At 55.8% G+C, this 17,723-nt stretch overlaps 2 protein-coding genes across 6 annotated transcripts in view; both read left to right on the top strand.

The window, feature by feature from the left end:
* Positions 1–3,392: 3,392 nt before the first annotated feature.
* On the top strand, positions 3,393–10,554 carry QARS1 (glutaminyl-tRNA synthetase 1). Its single transcript, XM_062200836.1, has 24 exons — positions 3,393–3,530; positions 3,674–3,821; positions 4,109–4,218; positions 4,373–4,448; positions 4,646–4,710; positions 5,194–5,247; positions 5,363–5,423; positions 5,985–6,056; positions 6,179–6,264; positions 6,406–6,492; positions 6,850–6,949; positions 7,065–7,143; positions 7,225–7,333; positions 7,437–7,567; positions 7,658–7,750; positions 7,862–7,999; positions 8,700–8,787; positions 8,875–9,018; positions 9,134–9,238; positions 9,391–9,483; positions 9,578–9,705; positions 9,800–9,866; positions 9,941–10,066; positions 10,412–10,554. Exons 1-24 carry the CDS (start codon positions 3,414–3,416, stop codon positions 10,460–10,462), a joined length of 2,328 nt encoding a protein of 775 aa, XP_062056820.1. The 5' UTR covers positions 3,393–3,413; the 3' UTR covers positions 10,463–10,554.
* A 1,099-nt stretch (positions 10,555–11,653) lies between these two features.
* Positions 11,654–17,723, top strand: part of QRICH1 (glutamine rich 1) — a 58,130-nt gene continuing 52,060 nt past the window's right edge. Inside the window, exons 1-2 of one of the 5 annotated variants that reach the window (XM_062200831.1) lie at positions 11,654–11,810; positions 13,153–13,212. The gene's annotated coding sequence lies outside the window, so the exon portion shown is untranslated. Of the gene's footprint in view, positions 11,811–12,339; positions 12,438–12,565; positions 12,846–12,895; positions 13,213–17,723 lie in introns of those variants that run through there. The other 4 variants (XM_062200833.1, XM_062200832.1, XM_062200835.1 and 1 more) reach the window with 4 other exon arrangements.

The following is a 17,723-nucleotide window of genomic DNA, read 5'->3' as shown; positions in this document are numbered from 1 at the left end:
GCTCTGAAAGTGCTCTGGTTTGGGGGAGAGGTCTCAGTTGATGCCACGTGGGTCATGAGATCTCCAGCGCCATCCGTTCTCTGGGACCTGCTTGCTGCCCTTTGCACTGGTTCTGAAGCCCTTACAGAGGGGATGTGAGCATCACGTCAGGACTGTGGGACTCAGAGGGTGGAGGAGGTCTCCATGAGCTGGAGAGCCGACAGCCAGAGTTGGTCTGGGAGGGCTCGGAGGGGACAGAGGAGGATCTCCGGGAACCACCTTCTTTCCTATTCTGTATATTGAGCTTAGAGATCTGCATCTCTCAGGGGAAAACAGAGCAGGAGGAAAACTGCTGCGGGGATGATCCTGCTTGGGAAAGAAGAGCGCCAAGAGCACCAGAGCTGGTCTTGTCTGGCTTCCTATTCAAGGCAGGCTGGTGGGCCCTGCCAACCTATTTCTTTCTTCAACAGTCTGAGACTTTGGCTCCTGGAATTCCTGAAATTATTCATCCATAGTGGGTCTACAGGCCTGTCCCGGCCTTTGAGCCTCTGCAACATTGTAAACACATACAGAAAACAGTTTTGACAGAAGCTACTGCTTTGTTAGTTTGCTTGTTTTTTTATGATTTATTTCATTTACTTGAGTTGGAGAAACAGAGAAGTCTTTATCTGCTGCTTCACTCCCAAAATGGCGGCAACAACTAGGGCTGGGACAGGCTGCAGCCAGGAGCCTCTTCTGAGTCTCCCACGTGGGTGCAGGGGCCCAAATACTTGAGCCATCTGCTGCTTTTCCAGGCACATCATCAGGGAGTTGGATCAGAAGTTGAGCAGCAGGACTTGAACCGGCAGCAGCTTTACCTGCCATGCCACAATGCCAGGCCCGAGAAGCCTTGACTGCCTTTGTGGGAGGCAGTGCTGCCCCCTCTGCTCTCCAGTTGCCTGGGGGGAGGGTGGGCATCTCCAGCTGGAGGAAGAGAGGGAGCAAGGGAATTCATGGAAGAGGGCTGGTGCTCGGCCTGGCAGTGAAGACCTCATCTTGGGATGTTGGCATCCGTATCTTAGTGCCTGGGTTTGAGTCCTTGCGCTCCTTTCTCCTCCAGCTTCAGGCTAATACACACTGAGGGAGACAGCAGGTAGTGGCTCTAGAGGCTGGGTCTCTGCCACCCCTTAGGAGAGCTAGCTCCTGGCTTCTGCCTGGTCCAGCCCTGACTGCTGCAGGCTTTTGCAGAGTGAATCAGCAGATTGATGTTTCTGTCTCTCTGCCTTTCAAATAAATGAAAAGCCAGAGAGGGCGTAAGGCAGGGACGTAGGTGGGGTAAGGTCCTGGCAGCCGCGGAGGCCCATCCCTAAACCCGTGGGATCAGTCTCTTGAAGCTTAGCATGCGGGCTCCACAGAGAGTGCTCAGCCTCAGTTGGCGTTCCAGAGAGCAGTCGGCAGAGGGGGGCCCATGACAAGTCTTGGCCTTTTTCTGGGGGGGTTTGCTGACTGCACACAAGGGCCTGGAGAGCTGAGTGTGGGCCTCTGCAGAAGTGGTAGAATTGCTGACCTGTGTGCTGGCGCTGGCGGCTGTGACGTGCTGGAGGGCCCGCAGCGTCGGGGAAGCTGGCCAGCACTGGCCCGTGTGTGCTGGGTGCCCAGTTCAGAGAACTGTCCAGCTCTGCCGCCCTGCTGTTACTGAGCCATCGCACTCTACCTTTTGGTGGCGTCTTCATCAGATTGTGGTGGCCACCAGCACTGGAGCCGCAGCTGTCTCTGGGCTGTTAGCCTGTTGCACAGGTTGTCCACAGGCTGGCTGCCGGGCCCTACCTCTGTCATGGCTGGATCTTGCTGGCTGCTGCCTTGATCATCTTGACTTTTTTGAAAAGTCAGGCTGAGCTCCTACAATTTCATATTTTTGCTCTGTGCCAAATCACAGGGCTGCAGAGGATTGGCTAGATGGCCACTGGTACCTGCCCCTACCACTTGTGGCATTCTTGGTGGCACGGGGTGGGGGGGGGACTACTCCATCCTATGACAAGGAGCCATAGCATCCACAGGATACCATGAGGGAGCCAAGGAAGGGGGTGCAGACCCAGACCCATTGGACTTAGGACTTGAGTGAGTCCTTTGGTAATGCTGGATGCTGAGAAATAGCAGGGGCAGGCACTCTGTGAGGCTCTGCTCATCATAGGCACCTTTGGGTAGAGGCTGGGCATATGCAGTAGCAGACTTGGCATAGGGCTGGTATGGCAATGGCTCTGTTTCTCGGTGCCTGTCTATGGCACCATTGCACGGCATCCCTTGCTTAACTCCTGCACCTGGCCTCCTTCATGTAGTATATACTCTAGGGCTGGGCATCAGGCTGGGGTCAAAGAGGCATGGAGAAGTGGGAAGCCACAAAACACAGGATTTAGACAGGGATACTGATGTTAGTATGTGGCCCTGGGCAGAACGTAGCATGTAGTCAGCATGTGGGCCCCAGATGTAGGTCCAGAGCTAGAACTGGGTCAGGGATGGGATATGGATACTGGCTGGCCAGCATCCAGCCATGTCCTTGAAGGTCTAGAAGAAGGAGTGACACCAAAGCTTCCAAGAGCCTCAGTTGCAATCCCCAAATCTGAGTGTCATCCTACCACTGGCACAGTTTGTATGTTCTGTGTTAGCCAGCGGGTCCTGAAGTCCAGTGAGGCTGGGGGAGACCTCCAAACACAATGGCCTTCATGAATATTCCATCTGTGTCTCAACCTCATTACAATATCCTGGGAAAAGTCTGCGGTGGGATTTCAAAGCCTAATTTGCTTGCGATTTGTTGTGACATGTGCACACTTTGGCAAAAGGGGTGATTGTGGCAAGAGGTTCTAAACCAAACCATCACAGAACTGCTGAGAGCCCTCCTGCACCTCCCATTTCCTGGGGGGCCCCCGTGGGCCCCTAGAAAGTGCCACCCTTGATGGATGGGCCAGTCCTCACTTTATCTGCGATGGTGTCTGGATCCGGCATTTCCCAGGCTTCATGTATGCCCAACGGTTTCCATGACAACGCCCAAAGCTGTGACGTTAAAACTGCGACGGGAACTCACATTTGAAGATATTGGGGCAGTTCCCACGGCTGAAGGAGGAGGAACGTCTCACAGCACAAGGTCACGCCCGCGTCTTCCTCATGCTTCGGCATTAAACACTTTCCCTCCAGGTCGGCGGCCAACCTTCCCTAAGCCTGCTGACGCCAGCCCTCCGAGTGACCGGCACCACGAGGACCGGAAGCCAAACGCCCAGAACGGCCGGTTTGTCTGCCTTCGGTCCCTTAAATGGCGTCAGCGGCCCTGGAGAGTCCCGCCCCCTGCAGCCTAGGAAAGACGCCATTGGCTCGCCCCGAGGCCCCGCCTTCCTATTGGCCAGAGGGTGAATGCCGACGTGCAGACTCTACCCAAAGTTTCTTTTGGTTTCCGGTGTCTGGCGATGGCGACTCCGGACTCCCTGTCGCTGTTCACCGGCCTCGGCCTGAGCGAGCTCAAGGCCCGCGAGACGCTCAAGAACACGGCGCTGAGCGCGCAGCTGCGCGAGGCGGCGACCCAGGTGCGAGCCCCGCTGCCCCTGGGCGGGCCTCCGGCGCAGCCTGGGGCCGGGGCTGGGGCCGGGGCTGGGGCCGGTTCCCGACCTGCCCCGTGTCCCGCTCTCGCCGCTCACTGGGGCTTCTCTCCTGACTCCTCTGACCCCAGGCGCAGCAGACTCTGGGCTCCACCATTGACAAGGCTACTGGGACCCTTCTGTATGGCGTGGCTTCCCGACTCAGGGACCCCCGGCGCCTCTCTTTCCTCGTGAGCTACATAGCCAGCAAGAAGATCCACACCGAGCTGCAGTTAAGCGGTGAGACCCCTGCAGGTCCTGCCAGTTCCGCAAGAATCCTTCCCTTCAGCCAAGCAGCCAAGGCCCGTCTCTGCCCGTTCTATCAAGCCCCACCCCCCCACCCCTATTTCGTTCTGGACAAGCTAGAGCTGCACAGGCACGGGGCACGAGGGTGGTGGTAGGTGGGCTCTGGGGAGACTGACGGGGACCGCTGGGGTCTTCCGCCTTGCTGAGGTTTCCAGGGCTGAGGCCCCTATCTGCCGCTTCCCGGCGCCGCGACGCCACAAGCTCACGGACTGCTTTCTCAGCTGCCCTAGAGTACGTGCGGAGCCACCCCCTGGACCCCATCAACACCGCGGACTTTGAGCAGGAATGTGGTGTGGGTGTCGTGGTGACCCCAGAGCAGATCGAGGAGGCTGTGAGTCTTCCCCTGGCCATGGCCGCCTCCTGAGACCCTGCCCTGCGGAGAGTGGCTCAGCTTCTCTACCCAGGAAGACCCCGGCTGAGGGTGTGGGTTGCTAGAATGTCTCTGAAGAGAGCTTTCCTGAACCATATGGTTGGGCTTTCTGCAGGTGGAGGCCACCATAAACAGGCACCGGCCCCAGCTCCTGGCCGAGCGTTACCGTTTCAACATGGGGCTGCTAATGGGTGAGCAGGGCCTGGGCCGGGGACTCTGTTCTCTGGTCATGCCTCATTTTCGGGGCACAGGAGTGAGGAGGAGGTCGGGGTGGGGGCAGGAGCATCTTGGAAGTGGTCTGGCTGGGCCCAGGCCCTGGTTCCCTGGGGAGGGGGGCGGGGCATGCCCTGCTTGGTCTTCCTGCAGCACCTTGTGCATGTGCTTCTAGGAGAGGCTCGGGCTGCACTCAAGTGGGCAGATGGCAAAATGATCAAGCACGAAGTGGACATGCAGGTGGGCCCCTCCCTGAGCTGAAGGTGGGAAGGCTGTTGGTGAGCAGGGCCTGGAACCCCCTGAGGGATAGAAGGTGGGTAGTAGAGCTCAGGGTGGAGGGGCAGTGAAAGGCTCGGGCTCCTGGGATATGCCTGATTCGGGGTGAGTCGTTCTATTCTGACCCTCAGCGTCCATGTCCCCTGAGTAGGGGCGATAGAGCCTTTGCCTGCGGGTTGGTATAGAGTCACAGAAGGGTGATGGCTGGCCAGGTTGTCTTAGTGCCAGGTCCACAGTTCTTCTCTGTAAATGACAGCGTTTTTTACATGGGTCCAGTGTGGACCCTCAGGAGGGAGGAAGCATTTGAGGTCTGCAGACCACGTGAGAGGTGGGATGGGTTAGGTAGGTTCTCTGAGGAGATGCTGGTAGGTGGGCCCGGAAGCCCTCGGGTGGGTGGAGGAGTCACTCAGGGCCTCCTTGAAAGAGGACATTCCTGTCTCTGCCTAGGTGCTCCACCTACTGGGTCCCAAGATGGAGGCTGATCTGGAGAAGAAGCCCAAGGTGGGGCTGTTTGTAGCCCGGGGTCCCTGGGGATGAGGTGGGGTGGGGTGAGACTGCAGGGGAAGGGAGTGCCTGCCCAGGAGAGATTCTGACACAGCCTCGGGGCTTCTTTCAGGTGGCAAAAGCTCGGCCTGAAGAAATAGACCGAAGGACAGCAAAGGATGTGGTGGAGAACGGTGAGAAGCTGGGGGCCCTGCTCAGACGTCTGGGCACCCCTCTGAAGAACCCGCATATCCCAGGCTCGTCAGCCCTCAATTTACTCTGTGTCCTACTGGCTGCCTTAGAACTGCGATTCCTGACCACTCCTCTTTGCCCAGAGAGCAGCCTCAGAAATGTGCTTTTGGGCTGGCACTGTGGCGTAGCAGGTTAAGCCTTTCTGCCTGTGATGCCAGCATCCCATATGGGCACCAGTTTGAGATCTGGCTGTTCCACTTCCAGTCCAGCTCCCTGGCAATATGCCTGCAAAAGCAGCGGAAGATGGCTCAAGTGTTTGGGCCCCTACACCCACGTGGGAGACCTGGAAGAAGTTCCGGGCTCCTGGCTTCAGGTTGGCTCAGCCCTAGTCATTGCGGCCATAGAAGAAAATGTCTCTTGTATCTGGACTTAGGGGAAGAAGGTTCCACTTATTTAGTCCTGTTCTGGTTGCAGGATATGGGGTAGTAGGGATAGGTACCTTCCTGAGCCGGGTAGGGTAACTGTATCCAGCAGACAAACTTTGCTTGGTTTCCTCCCTGCAGGTGAGACTGCCAACCAGACCCTGTCTCTGATGGAGCAGCTACGGGGGGAGGCCCTTAAATTCCACAAGCCTGGTGAGCGGCCCTGTCAGAACGCTAGGGAGGGCTGCACCTTGGCAGTGACTGCTGAGGCTAGACTCTTGGTGTCTGCGGCCGTGGGCTGTAGACTGGTCCTCAAGCTGGTCTGGTCCTGGCAGGTGAGAACTACAAGACCCCAGGCTATGTGACCACTCCACACACCATGGATCTACTGAAGCAGCACCTGGCAATCACCGGGGGGCAGGTACGTGGGAATATGGCAGGCAAGCCTCCGTGCTGTTCCATCTCACCCATGAGCATGGCCTCCCTGGGAGAGAGCTTCACAGTTTTTTAGGGTAGTCTGAATTCTGACCTCATGTCTCTTATCCCATTGCCCCTATCTCAGGTTCGCACCCGGTTTCCACCAGAACCCAATGGAATTCTACACATTGGACATGCCAAAGCCATCAATTTCAACTTTGGCTATGCTAAGGTGAGCATGCATTCGGGACCTGGCAAACAAGGTGGTCACTTATTGTTTCTATGGTGGGAGAGGCCACAGAGGGTGACCCACATGTGACAGATACCTAGAGCTCATTAGGCTTTTGGGAGAAAACTCTTTGGTAACTCTGTGAGTTGACATTGGCTCAGGAAGAGGCCTATGCTGTTCCTCCCAAGTTGGCGTAAGAGATGCCTTCTCAGAGCGTTTAGATGGCGGTAGACGAGAGGATTTCTTGAAGGCATTTTTGATTCTAACACAGAAGAGCTCTAGGAGTGTCCTGGTTTGAGGAGCTGGACTGTGAGGGCTGATGGATCACGTGGGACCCCACAGATACCATGACTCTCCTAGGCCAACAATGGTATCTGTTTTCTGCGCTTTGACGACACCAACCCCGAGAAGGAGGAAGCGAAGTTCTTCACCGCCATCTCTGACATGGTGGCCTGGCTGGGTATGGACTGGGTGAGGCTTGGCCAGGCTGGCGCTCAGCGGGCCTCTCTTTGGGCTCTGACCTGCCATTGGGTGTTTCCTGTGGGCTGCTCATATGTGGTCTCATCTTGCCCCAGGTTATACACCTTACAAGGTGACGTATGCCTCTGACTACTTTGACCAGCTGTATGCCTGGGCTGTGGAGCTCATTCGCAGGTGAGGCCCCGGACAGGATGCAGAGCCAGGTCGGCTGGCCAGGTGATGGCCCTGCCGGGTATTCACACTCCTTCCCCACAGGGGTGAGGCTTATGTGTGCCACCAGCGCGGGGAGGAGCTCAAAGGCCACAACCCTCTGCCCTCGCCCTGGAGGGACCGTCCCGTAGAGGAGTCACTGCTGCTCTTTGAGGTGGGGTCCTGGGGGGGGGGTGGCAGCTGGAATTGGGTGGACCAAGATGCTGATGAGGAGGTGGCCTGTGCCGAGAGCCATCCTGCCCCATTGCTCCCGTCAGGCAATGCGTAAGGGCAAGTTTTCAGAGGGTGAGGCTACGTTGCGGATGAAGCTGGTGATGGAGGATGGCAAGATGGATCCTGTGGCCTACCGAGTCAAGTATACCCCGCACCACCGCACGGGGGACAGATGGTACGTATGGCATGGGGTGGGGGCTGGGGCTGGGGAGCAGGGCCGGGGGGCAGCAATGAACATGGGGGGCCGGCTTCTTGTGTCCCACAGGTGCATCTACCCCACCTACGACTATACACATTGCCTCTGTGACTCCATTGAACACATCACCCACTCACTCTGCACCAAGGAATTCCAGGCCCGGTGAGGGCACTGAGCCCATGGGGTTGATAGGGCCAGTGGGATTCTAGCAACCCTTCTATGGTCTCTCCATGGCCTTAGCGGTGGTCAGGCATGACCCTGCTCTCATGCTAGGCGCTCTTCCTACTTCTGGCTGTGCAACGCCCTGGACGTCTACTGCCCTGTGCAGTGGGAATATGGCCGTCTGAACTTGCACTATGCTGTTGTCTCCAAGAGGAAGATCCTCCAGCTTGTAGCAGCTGGTGCCGTGCGGTAGGTGCGGTGATTTGGCTCGTCAGAGTTGGGGCCCAAGGGTTAATATGCCCACATCCCATATCAGAGTGCCTTAGTTTTTTTTTTTTTTTTTTAAAGATTTATTTATTTATTTGAAAGTCACAGTTTCACAGAGAAGAGGCAGAGAGAGAGAGAGAGAGGTCTTTCATCCACTGGTTCACTCCCCAATTGGCTGCAATGGCTGGAGCTGTACCAGTCTGAAGCCAGGAGCCAGAAGCTTCTTCCGAGCCTCCCACATGGGTACAGGGGCCCAAGAACTTGGGCCGTCTTCTGCTGCTTTCCCAGGCCATAGCAGAGAGCTGGATTGGAAGTGGAGCAGTGGGACTTGAACTGGTGCCCATATGGGATGCTGGTGCTGCAGGCGGTGGCTTTACCCGCTACGCCACAGCACCGATCCCAGGGTGCCCTAGTTTGATTCCTGGCTCCAGCTCTGGCTCCCTATTGTAACTTCCTGCCAGTGTGGACCCTGGGAAGTGGCAGGTGATGACTCAGCGCCATCCACCTGGGAGGTCTGGATTGAGTTCCCAACTCTGCTTCAGCCAGGCCCAGTCCTGGCCATTGCAGTCATGGGGGCGTGACCTATGGGATATGAACACTCTGCCGCTCAGCCTCTTGAATTAAAAAAAAGAAAGTGGTGCTGGTGGCCTGTGATGCCAAAGACCTCTCCTCACATCCACAGGGACTGGGATGACCCCCGACTCTTCACACTCACAGCCCTGAGACGGCGCGGCTTCCCACCTGAGGCCATCAACAACTTCTGTGCCCGGGTACAGCCAGTGGTCGGGATGGGCACGTGGAGGCTGTATGCAGCGGTGTGGGGTTCGGGCTGTACTGATGCCCAACTTGCCTGCTAGGTGGGGGTGACAGTGGCACAGACCACAATGGAGCCACATCTTCTGGAAGCCTGTGTGCGTGATGTGCTGAACGACACAGCCCCTCGGGCCATGGCTGTGTTGGAGTCACTACAGGTTGTCATCACCAACTTTCCAGCTGCCAAGGTAGGCCTGTCTCCACATATGTTTGGGTATGGGTGCGGATGGGCGTACATCTAGGCTTGGGCATGGTGGGGGTCCCATGTCTGGTGTGACTCAGATACCTGTTTTGTGCTCCTAGTCTGTGGACATCCAAGTGCCCAACTTCCCAGCTGATGAAACCAAAGGCTTCCACCAGGTTCCCTTTGCATCTGTTATCTTCATTGAAAGGACGGACTTCAAGGAGGTGAATGGGGGTAGAGGGTCCTGTTTGTAGCTCAGTCTGGTCCTGGGCTCCTTGTGTCTCAGCCCCTCTGCTTCACCACAGGGGTTGGGGGGAGCTGCTCTTGTGCATCTGACTGTTGCAGCCTTTGTGTCTATCCCACTCTCTACCTCTAGGAGCCTGAACCGGGCTATAAGCGCCTGGCGTCGGGCCAGCCCGTGGGCCTGAGACATACAGGCTATGTCATCGAGCTGCAGCGTGTGCTCAAGGTGAGAGGCGGCTGCAGCATTCCTTCTGCAGCGGCTGCTGGGGCCAGCAGTCCTGTGGGTGTTGCAAACCCTATCTACTCTCCCCGGCTCTCAGGGCCCCAGTGGCTGTGTGGAGAGCTTGGAGGTGACCTGCAGACGGGCAGATGCTGGAGAGAAGCCCAAGGCCTTTATTCACTGGGTGTCACAGCCTCTTATGTGTGAGATTCGCCTCTACGAGCGACTGTAAGTGAGCAGAGCTTGGGTGGGGGCAGGTGTGAGATGGGCCTTGCCTGCTGTGGCTGCCCAGCTGGAGGTCTGACCTTCACTCTGACTGAAGATTCCAGCACAAGAACCCGGAAGATCCTGCCGAGGTGCCCGGTGGATTCCTAAGTGACCTGAACCCGGTAGGCTCCGGGGTATCAAGTGAGGGTGGTGGGCCTCTCAGGCTGCCATGGCTGCCTGAATTTCTTGCTTGCAGGCGTCACTAAAAGTGGTAGAGGCTGCGTTAGTGGACTGCTCTGTGGCCCTGGCTCAGCCGTTCGACAAGTTCCAGTTTGAGCGTCTCGGGTACTTCTCCGTGGATCCGGACAGCCGCCCGGGAAAGGTGCTGGACTTTACCCAACTGCACCTTTGGTGCAGCAGTGGCGGCGGCTGCATTCTGTTGGCTCGCTGTCACCACTGGGCTGAGTATGGAAAGCTCTTCTGGTGCAGAACCTGGTTCAGAGGTTCAGTCCATGCAGACACTTCTGTATGGAGCCTGCGTCCTACTTAAAGTGGGCAGCAGCCACGAGGGTGGTTACAATCCTTGTGAAGCTAGGTCAGAGCCAGCCAACCCCTTACCTAGTCAGAAAGTAGCTGGGAACCCGGGGCTCCTGACTTGTGTGGGAGGCGGAGGGAGGCGTGCGCCCACGCAGGCCGTGTTGATGGGCATCCTCCCTCTGCCCTCCAGCTGGTGTTCAACCGGACCGTCACGTTGAAGGAGGACCCAGGAAAGGTGTAAGCCGGAAGCACGGACCTACCTCTTCTTCCTGGAGGCCCCGCGCTCCTCACCGCCCCACCCCACGTCAATAAAGACGCTGAATCCCCTTGGAATCCGTGTGCTAGTTGTCTGCCTCTGTAGCATCTGAGAGCCCTGGAGGCGTGTGCGCGCGTGTGCGCGCTGTGCTCCTTGGGCACATGCTGTGAGCGGGCTGCCAGGACAGAGCAGGAGTACTCACGGCTGGGTGCCGGGTGCCGCTCCGTGGTGAGCAGCCCTGTGCCTGAGGAAGTCCTGCCCGTGTGCCTGGTTACATCAACAGGGACCTGGCTCCTAGTCTGCTGCCTACTGTGTGCCAGGCACAGTGACACGGGCCAGAAACGCTGTGTTGGCATTCCAAGTTATCTAGGCAGGGATTCCCAAGCGCCTGTAGCAGCCTCCCTGGGCCTGCGCAGGCCTGGAGGAGCTTTGCGACCCAGCCTGGGCCGCGGAAAAGACCATTCCCGGGCAGTCTCATCTGAGGGGAGCCGGAGGCCTTGCGGAGCTTTGCCAGGACAGGAAGAAGTGCAAGGGCCCGGAGGCCACGCGGGTCTAGCACAGGCTGGTGGGCCCCGGGTGGGCGGTGGTGCGCAGTGTGGGCTGCCGGTGAGGCCCTCAGGTGCCTGCAGCTTTAATGCCTTCCACATTTTCCCTGTATACAAACACCAGGCTACCCGAGGCCTTCTTTAAGGTGGACCTGACTGCGGAAGGCTATACTTGGCTAGCAACACCCGGCCTGAGCCCCAGGAGCTGGGTCCTCCGGGAGGGGAGCGGCCCCGGGACCAAGCGCGGGCGGAGGCACCGGGCCCGGGTCAGGGGTTTCTGGGGTCCACCTTAAGTGCGAGGCTGGGCCGGGCTGGGCCCCGCCCCGCGTGGGGCTGCGCGACCAAAGGAGGCTCCGGCGGGCGGCGGAAGGTGGGTCCAGGGAGCGAGCTTGAGTCCCAGCCTGCCCAGCCTCCACTGTCAGGCCGAGCTCCGTGCCTGGCTCCGCCCCTCATGAACGGGCGTCTGAGGGCGGGGCGATCCGCCGCACACCCTGGGCTGCGCTTCGGACTCCAGCAGGCAGAGGTGCGGCCTCCATGCCGGGTTGGAGCGTTCCCTTTAAGTCTGGCCGGGAGGCAGCCCCAGTTCTCGCGTGATCCGACGCTCCGATTCTCGCGAGAGGATCAATCGGCACCCATTGGCTGTGAGGGTTGAATGTAAGATGGCGCCCAGGGAGCTGTGAGGAGAAAATCCTGTCGGTCTTGGAGCGGCGACGGCAGAACCGGGGCCCCGGGCGGTGCGGCGGGGCCGGCGGGTAGAGCGGAGGCGGCGGCGGCGGTGACGTCGCCGGGTGAGGGCTCCGGTGGGAGTGGGGAGCCATCAAAGCTGCGAGCCTGGGACAGTGGGCCCACCCCACACAACGGCGGGCGGGGGCGGACGGGCAGCTGCCGCTGGGCCCTTGAGACCTCGGGGCGGCTCCGGGGCCGAGAACGTCCCTGGGCTCGCGTGCCCCCGCCCCTGGGTGGGGGAGGGGCGGGCCGGGGACTCGGGTGGGCGCGGTGCGCGAGCGCGGTCTGGTGCGGGCGCGCGCCCGAGCCTGTTTGTACGCGCGGGTGCGCGCGCGCTGTGCGGCCTTCCCGGTGCGCATGGCCGCCGACGTGCGCGTTCCCGGGCCGGATATTTGGGCTCCTGGAGCTGTGGCCCGTGGGCAGGAGCGTCTTTCCGGGGCGCGCGCCCTCCCGCCTGGCGAGCCCTCAGTTTTGGGGCGCGCGCCCCGCTGCCTTGAGAGCGCGCAGTGCGCGCCTGCTGAGCCGAGGCTCGGCGGGCTGCGGCGCGGCCCGCTGCGGGTTCGGCCCTTGCTGCTCTGGTGACGTCTCCGGGCAGCTGTGGCCTGGGCTTTGGGAGAAGCCGGCCGTCTCTGCCGTCTGGCCTGCGGCTCTGCTGTCGTGCGAGGCGGGCGGGATGGCCCGTGTGCGGGGTGGGTGCTTGGGGCGGTGCTGCCCTGATTGGCTTGAGGGGGCAGGGGTCCCCCGCACCTCCCGTTTCCCTTACCCTCTGGTGCCGTGTGTAGGGGAGGGAGGGAGGGTAACCTTGCTAGGCCCTGCTTGCCTTTCATTGGAAACCAGTGCTGCCTGAGCGCAAGGCACTTGTGCGCGCTTCGGAAGGGACCCCTCTCTGAGCTCTGAAATGCCTCTTCAGATCCTGAAATGCAGCCTTTTTTTTTTTTCCTGCGTGGGTGGGGGCTTACTTGAGTCAGTCAGACTAAGAGCCCTCTATGGCTTCAGCCAAAAAAGTTGTCTTACAGAAAAATGAAGCATCTGAGAATAAACGCTTGGCTTTCTACGTTGTGACTTCGGAACTCCGGGAGGAATGCCTAGAGTCTCGAGTGCGTCTCCGTCAGTCACTTGATTTAGGATTTCATTCCTTTTCAGACCCCCTCCCCCAGTGCTGGTAGTAGAGTTTGTCCTGGAGAAGTATGACCTCTTTTTTCTAAGACTGAACGTCTGCCACTCGATGTGTTTTTGTATTGCTTCGTTAAGTTTAAGGAAAAGGAAACTAAGAGGAAGTAGAATTAGCGATCAAATTTGATAATGATGGGGGTAGTTCTAATAAAAAGCGTATTTTTAAGAACAAAGTTAAACCTTAAAAAGAGGCTGAGGATGGAAGGAACTTCTTTGTTCTATCTTCTTCAGAATGTTAGAAGTCTTAAGAACTCAGGACAAGCAGCAGAAATACTTGCAACATGGTGACTGGTGAGTTAAAATCGTTGATATGCTGGAAGTATGTGTGCACAGTTTTTTCTGGTAATACTGACACATTACATATCCTGTCAATCATTCTGGGTGCTGCCTGCCAGAAACTGCAAGGGGCTGGAACGTTTAAGATGTGGGAAAACTGTATCTTTGACTGCAGCCACAGTGTGTTGCTTGGACAGTTTTCTCCTTAAAATATAAGACAGTGCAACTTCCTAGTTTTAGCATAGCAAGGCGTTAGCTTTTCTGAGGACCTAATGGTTCAGAGAAAAGCACTCAACTTTATCCTATACTTAGAATTTTAACAAACCTTTTAGGCCTCCTTGCTCTGGATTATGCTTTAAGTAAGTTTGAAAGCTTCCTTTTGTAAATTTATGTTTGTTAGTGGTGTTTCCATAAGCTCATCTAGTAAGATTTACCTGCTACATGTCTTACTTCTAGCCCTTTGTGACAATTTATTTGTGCTTCTCCAAAGAACAGGTCAAATAATTGTTAAATTTTCTTCTAAACTTGAATTATTCCGAAAAAGTAACAAGTTGGGGGCTTTGGGGTGGACTCCCTAATGGCCAGGCTGCCTTCCTTCAAGTCTGCATGCTTGCTCTTCATTTAACCAGTTGTGGTTTGTACTTGATGTGCTATGCTTCTTGCTTGTCTGTTGTTAAATGGCCACCTTCATCTGTGAGGGTCTTTTACTTCTGAGTTAGCTGCAGAATGAGGCGTTGACATGAGCACCTGTCCTCTTCTGTTACTTTGTTTTCCTACATTTTTGTTCCAGTAACTTTAAGTTCTCTTTAAGCTTCACTTAAATGCTTCTCTCTCTTTTTTTTTTTTTCCCCAAATTGTCACCTTGGAGTGTGATTTGTTATTTAACTGAAGTGGCTGCATGAGGAAATGATAGCTTAATTTTCTTTGCTAAAAAGAAAGGAATAGTCCTTTGGCTTCTCTTTCTCTCTCTCTCTCTCTCTCTCTTTTTAAAAAAGTTTATTTATTATTTGAAAGGCAGAGTTAGAGAGGCAGAGAGAGAGAGAGAGACCTTCCATCCACTGGTTTACTCTCCAAATGGCTGCAACAGCTGGAGCTGCGCCGATCCAAAGGCTGGAGCTAGGAGCTTCTTCTGGGTCTCCCATGTGAGTGCAGGGCCCCAAGGACTTGGGCCATCTTCCACTGCTTTCCCAGGCCATAGCAGAGAGCTGGCTTGGAAATGGAGCAGCCAGGACTCAAACTGGCACCTACATGGGATGCCGGCGTTGCAGGCAGTGGTTTTACCTGGTACGCCACAACACTGGCCCCTGGGCTCATTCTGTAGGCCAGCAAAATTGTAGGTAGAACTAGTGTGTGATAGAGAGTGCTTCCATCCACTGGTTCATTCCCCAAGTGTTCATAATAGGCAGGGCTAGGCCAGGGTAAAGGCCAGAGCTGGGTACTCAGTCTAGGAGGCAGGAATGCAAGTATGTCAGCCATCACCTGCTGGGTTCCAGGGTCTGAAACAGCAGGAAGCTGGAGTCAGGAACTAGAGCCAGGAGTTGAACCCACCTAGGCACTCCAGCTCTCCAATGGCTGCCGCGGCCGGCGTGCTGCAGCGTGCTGCAGCTGGCGCGCTGCGGCCGGCATACCGCGCTGATCCGAAGCCAGGAGCCAGGTGCTTCTCCTGGTCTCCCATGGGGTGCAGGGCCCAAGCACTTGGGCCATCCTCCACTGCCTTCCCGGACCATAGCAGAGAGCTGGCCTGGAAGAGGGGCAACCGGGACAGAATCCGGCGCCCCAACCGGGACTAGAACCCAGTGTGCTTGCGCCGCTAGGCGGAGGATTAGCCTGTTGAGCCACGGCGCCGGCCTTCTTTTAGCACTTTTTTCTGAAATTCATGCACTTATATGCAGCTGAAGTTATCCCATTTATGTGATACTGTTTTGTATGCCATAATTTTTTTTTTGACAGGCAGAGTTAGAGAGAAAGGTCTTCCTTCCGTTGGTTCACCCCACAAATGGACGCTATGGCCGGTGCGCTGCGCCGATCCGAAGCCAAGAGCCAGGTGCTTCCTCCTGGTCTCCCATGTGGGTGCAGGGCCCAACCACTTGGGCCATCCTCCACTGCTTTCCTGGGCCACAGCAGAGAGATGGCCTGGAAGAGGAGCAACTGGGACTAGAACCCGGGGTGCCGGCGCCACAGGCGGAGGATTAGCTTAGTGAGCCATGGTGCCGGCCTGTATGCCATAATTTATAGATTTTATTTATATTTATTCTTGGTCGCTGTTGTCTGCAGATTTCTAAGCATACAACTCCAATTTGTAGTGTTTTGGAATATCCTAATGGATACTATATAAAAACTGTGGTTTCCTGGTTCAGAATAGAAAAAGAAGGCCAGAAATAAGGAACAAACAAATGACAAACCAGAAAAAATTCAGGGAATTGCTGTAAAACCAAGGAGAACTCGGCTTAATTTTATTTCTTTGAGAAGCAGAGAAAGAGCATGCTAGAGCTAAAGAGAGAGCTCCTGTCCACTGGTTCCCTCCACAAATGCCTGCAGCAGCCAGGGTTGGGCCAGGCTGAAGCCCTGAGCTGGGTAATCCATCTGGGTCTCCCACCTGGGTGGCAGGAGCCCCAGCTACACAAGTCATCACCTGCTGCCTCCCAGAGTACACATCTGCAGGAAGCTGGATGCAGGAGTGCTGCTGGGCCTGGAACGCAGGCTCTGATACAGGATGCAGGTGTCCCAAGCAGCATCCTAACTGCGGGCCAGATGACTGCTCCTGTGATTTAAAACGTCCATGTTTGAGAAGCAGAGCGAGCAAGAGCATGCACACTAGTTCCTGTCTATTGGCTCATACCCCGTGTTCTCTCAACTCTGGGCCTGGCTGGAGAACTCAGTCCCAAGTATTCCATGTTGGTGGCAGGAACTCAATTACTTGAGGTATCGCAACTGCCTCCCAGGGTCTGCATTAGCATTAAGCTGAAATCAGCAACCAGCGATAGAAATTGAACCCAGGGACTGTGATAAGAATATGGACCTCTTAACCACTAGGCCAAATGCATGATCCCATAATTTGTTTACCCATTCCACGATTGATAGACTTCTGGATTGCTTCCAGTTTTTTTGTTGTTGTTTTGGAAAGATTTATTTGTTTATTTAAGAGGTGGAGGCAGAGAGAAACGGAGAGAGGTCTTCCATCTGCTGGTTCATTCCCCAGATGACTGCAGCGGCTGGAGCTGTGACGATTCGAAGCTAGGAGCCAGGAGCTTCCTCTGGGTCTCCCACGCGAATGCAGGGACCCAAGCACTTGGGCCATCTTCTACTGCTTTCTCAGGCCATAGCAGAGAACAGGATCAGAAGTGGAGCAGCCAAGACTTGAACTGGTGCCCATATGGGATGCCGGCATTATAGGTGGTAGCCTCTGCTTCCAGTTTTTGGCTAATGAATTTCTGTTAACTGTTTTATGGGGCTGATGTTAAGCCACTGACTGTGACTGCCTTCCTCTCTGTAACTGCCTTTCAAATCTTTTAGAAGATATTCTTGAATAAGTACCTCCTACACCTGTGAGTATGTCATACATACCTAGGGACAGAATTGCTGTGTTGTGGAATGGATATTGGCAGCTTCACTAGATAGTGCACTTTCAAGCCAATCAATATTTGGTAAGAGAATGAATTTTTATATTTCTTAAAAGATTTATCTACTTATTCAAAAGAGTGACTAGAGAGGAAGACTGAGAGAAATACTCTGCCTGCTGGTCTGGGCCAGACTGAAGTCATGAGCCAGGAACTCCATCCTGGTATCCAACACAGTTGGCAGGGGTCCCAACTATAAGCCATTTTCCACTGCCTTCTCAAGTACATTAGCAGGAAAGTGGATCAGAAGTGGAGTAATAGGGGCTGGCGCTGTGGCGTAGTGGGTTAGGCTGCTGTTTGCAGTGCTAGCATCCCACATGGGCACCAGTTCGAGTCCCAGCTGCCCTGCTCCTGATCCAACTTCCTGCTAATGCCCTGGGAAGCAAGTATGGGATGGCCCAAGTGCATGGACCCTGTGACGACATGGGAGACTGGAATAAGCTCCTGGCTTCAGATCGGCCCAGCTCCAGCTGTTGGGGCCATTTAGGGAGTGAACCGGTGAATGGAAGATCTCTGTCTCCTCTCTCTATAACTCTGCCTTTCAAATAAATAAGTAAATCTTAAAAAAAAATTATTTATTTGAGTTAGAGAAGGAAAGCTTTAGTCCACTGAGCCACAGTGGCAGCCCCAATAAATAAATCTTCTACACAAAATAATGCAACCATGATGAAAGTGCTAAATCAGGGATTCTTTTATAAAGTCATGGGGAATATCAATGACCCAAGGATATAATTTCTGTCATAAGCTCTGTAGTTTGTTCATACAGTACTTTTTTGAGGCTAGAAACATGTCTTCTGGGGCCGGCGCTGTGGCCAGAGGGTTAAGCTTCCACCTGCAGTGCTGGTATCCCTTATGGGTGCTGGTTTGAGTCCTGGCTGCTCCAGTGCTGACCAAGTTCCCTGCTGGTGC

The sequence above is a fragment of the Lepus europaeus genome, chromosome 9 (assembly GCF_033115175.1).
Source record: "Lepus europaeus isolate LE1 chromosome 9, mLepTim1.pri, whole genome shotgun sequence".
NCBI lineage: Eukaryota > Metazoa > Chordata > Mammalia > Lagomorpha > Leporidae > Lepus > Lepus europaeus.
Note: the sequence above shows the minus strand (reverse complement) of the source record. Positions and strands in the feature narration are given on the sequence as shown.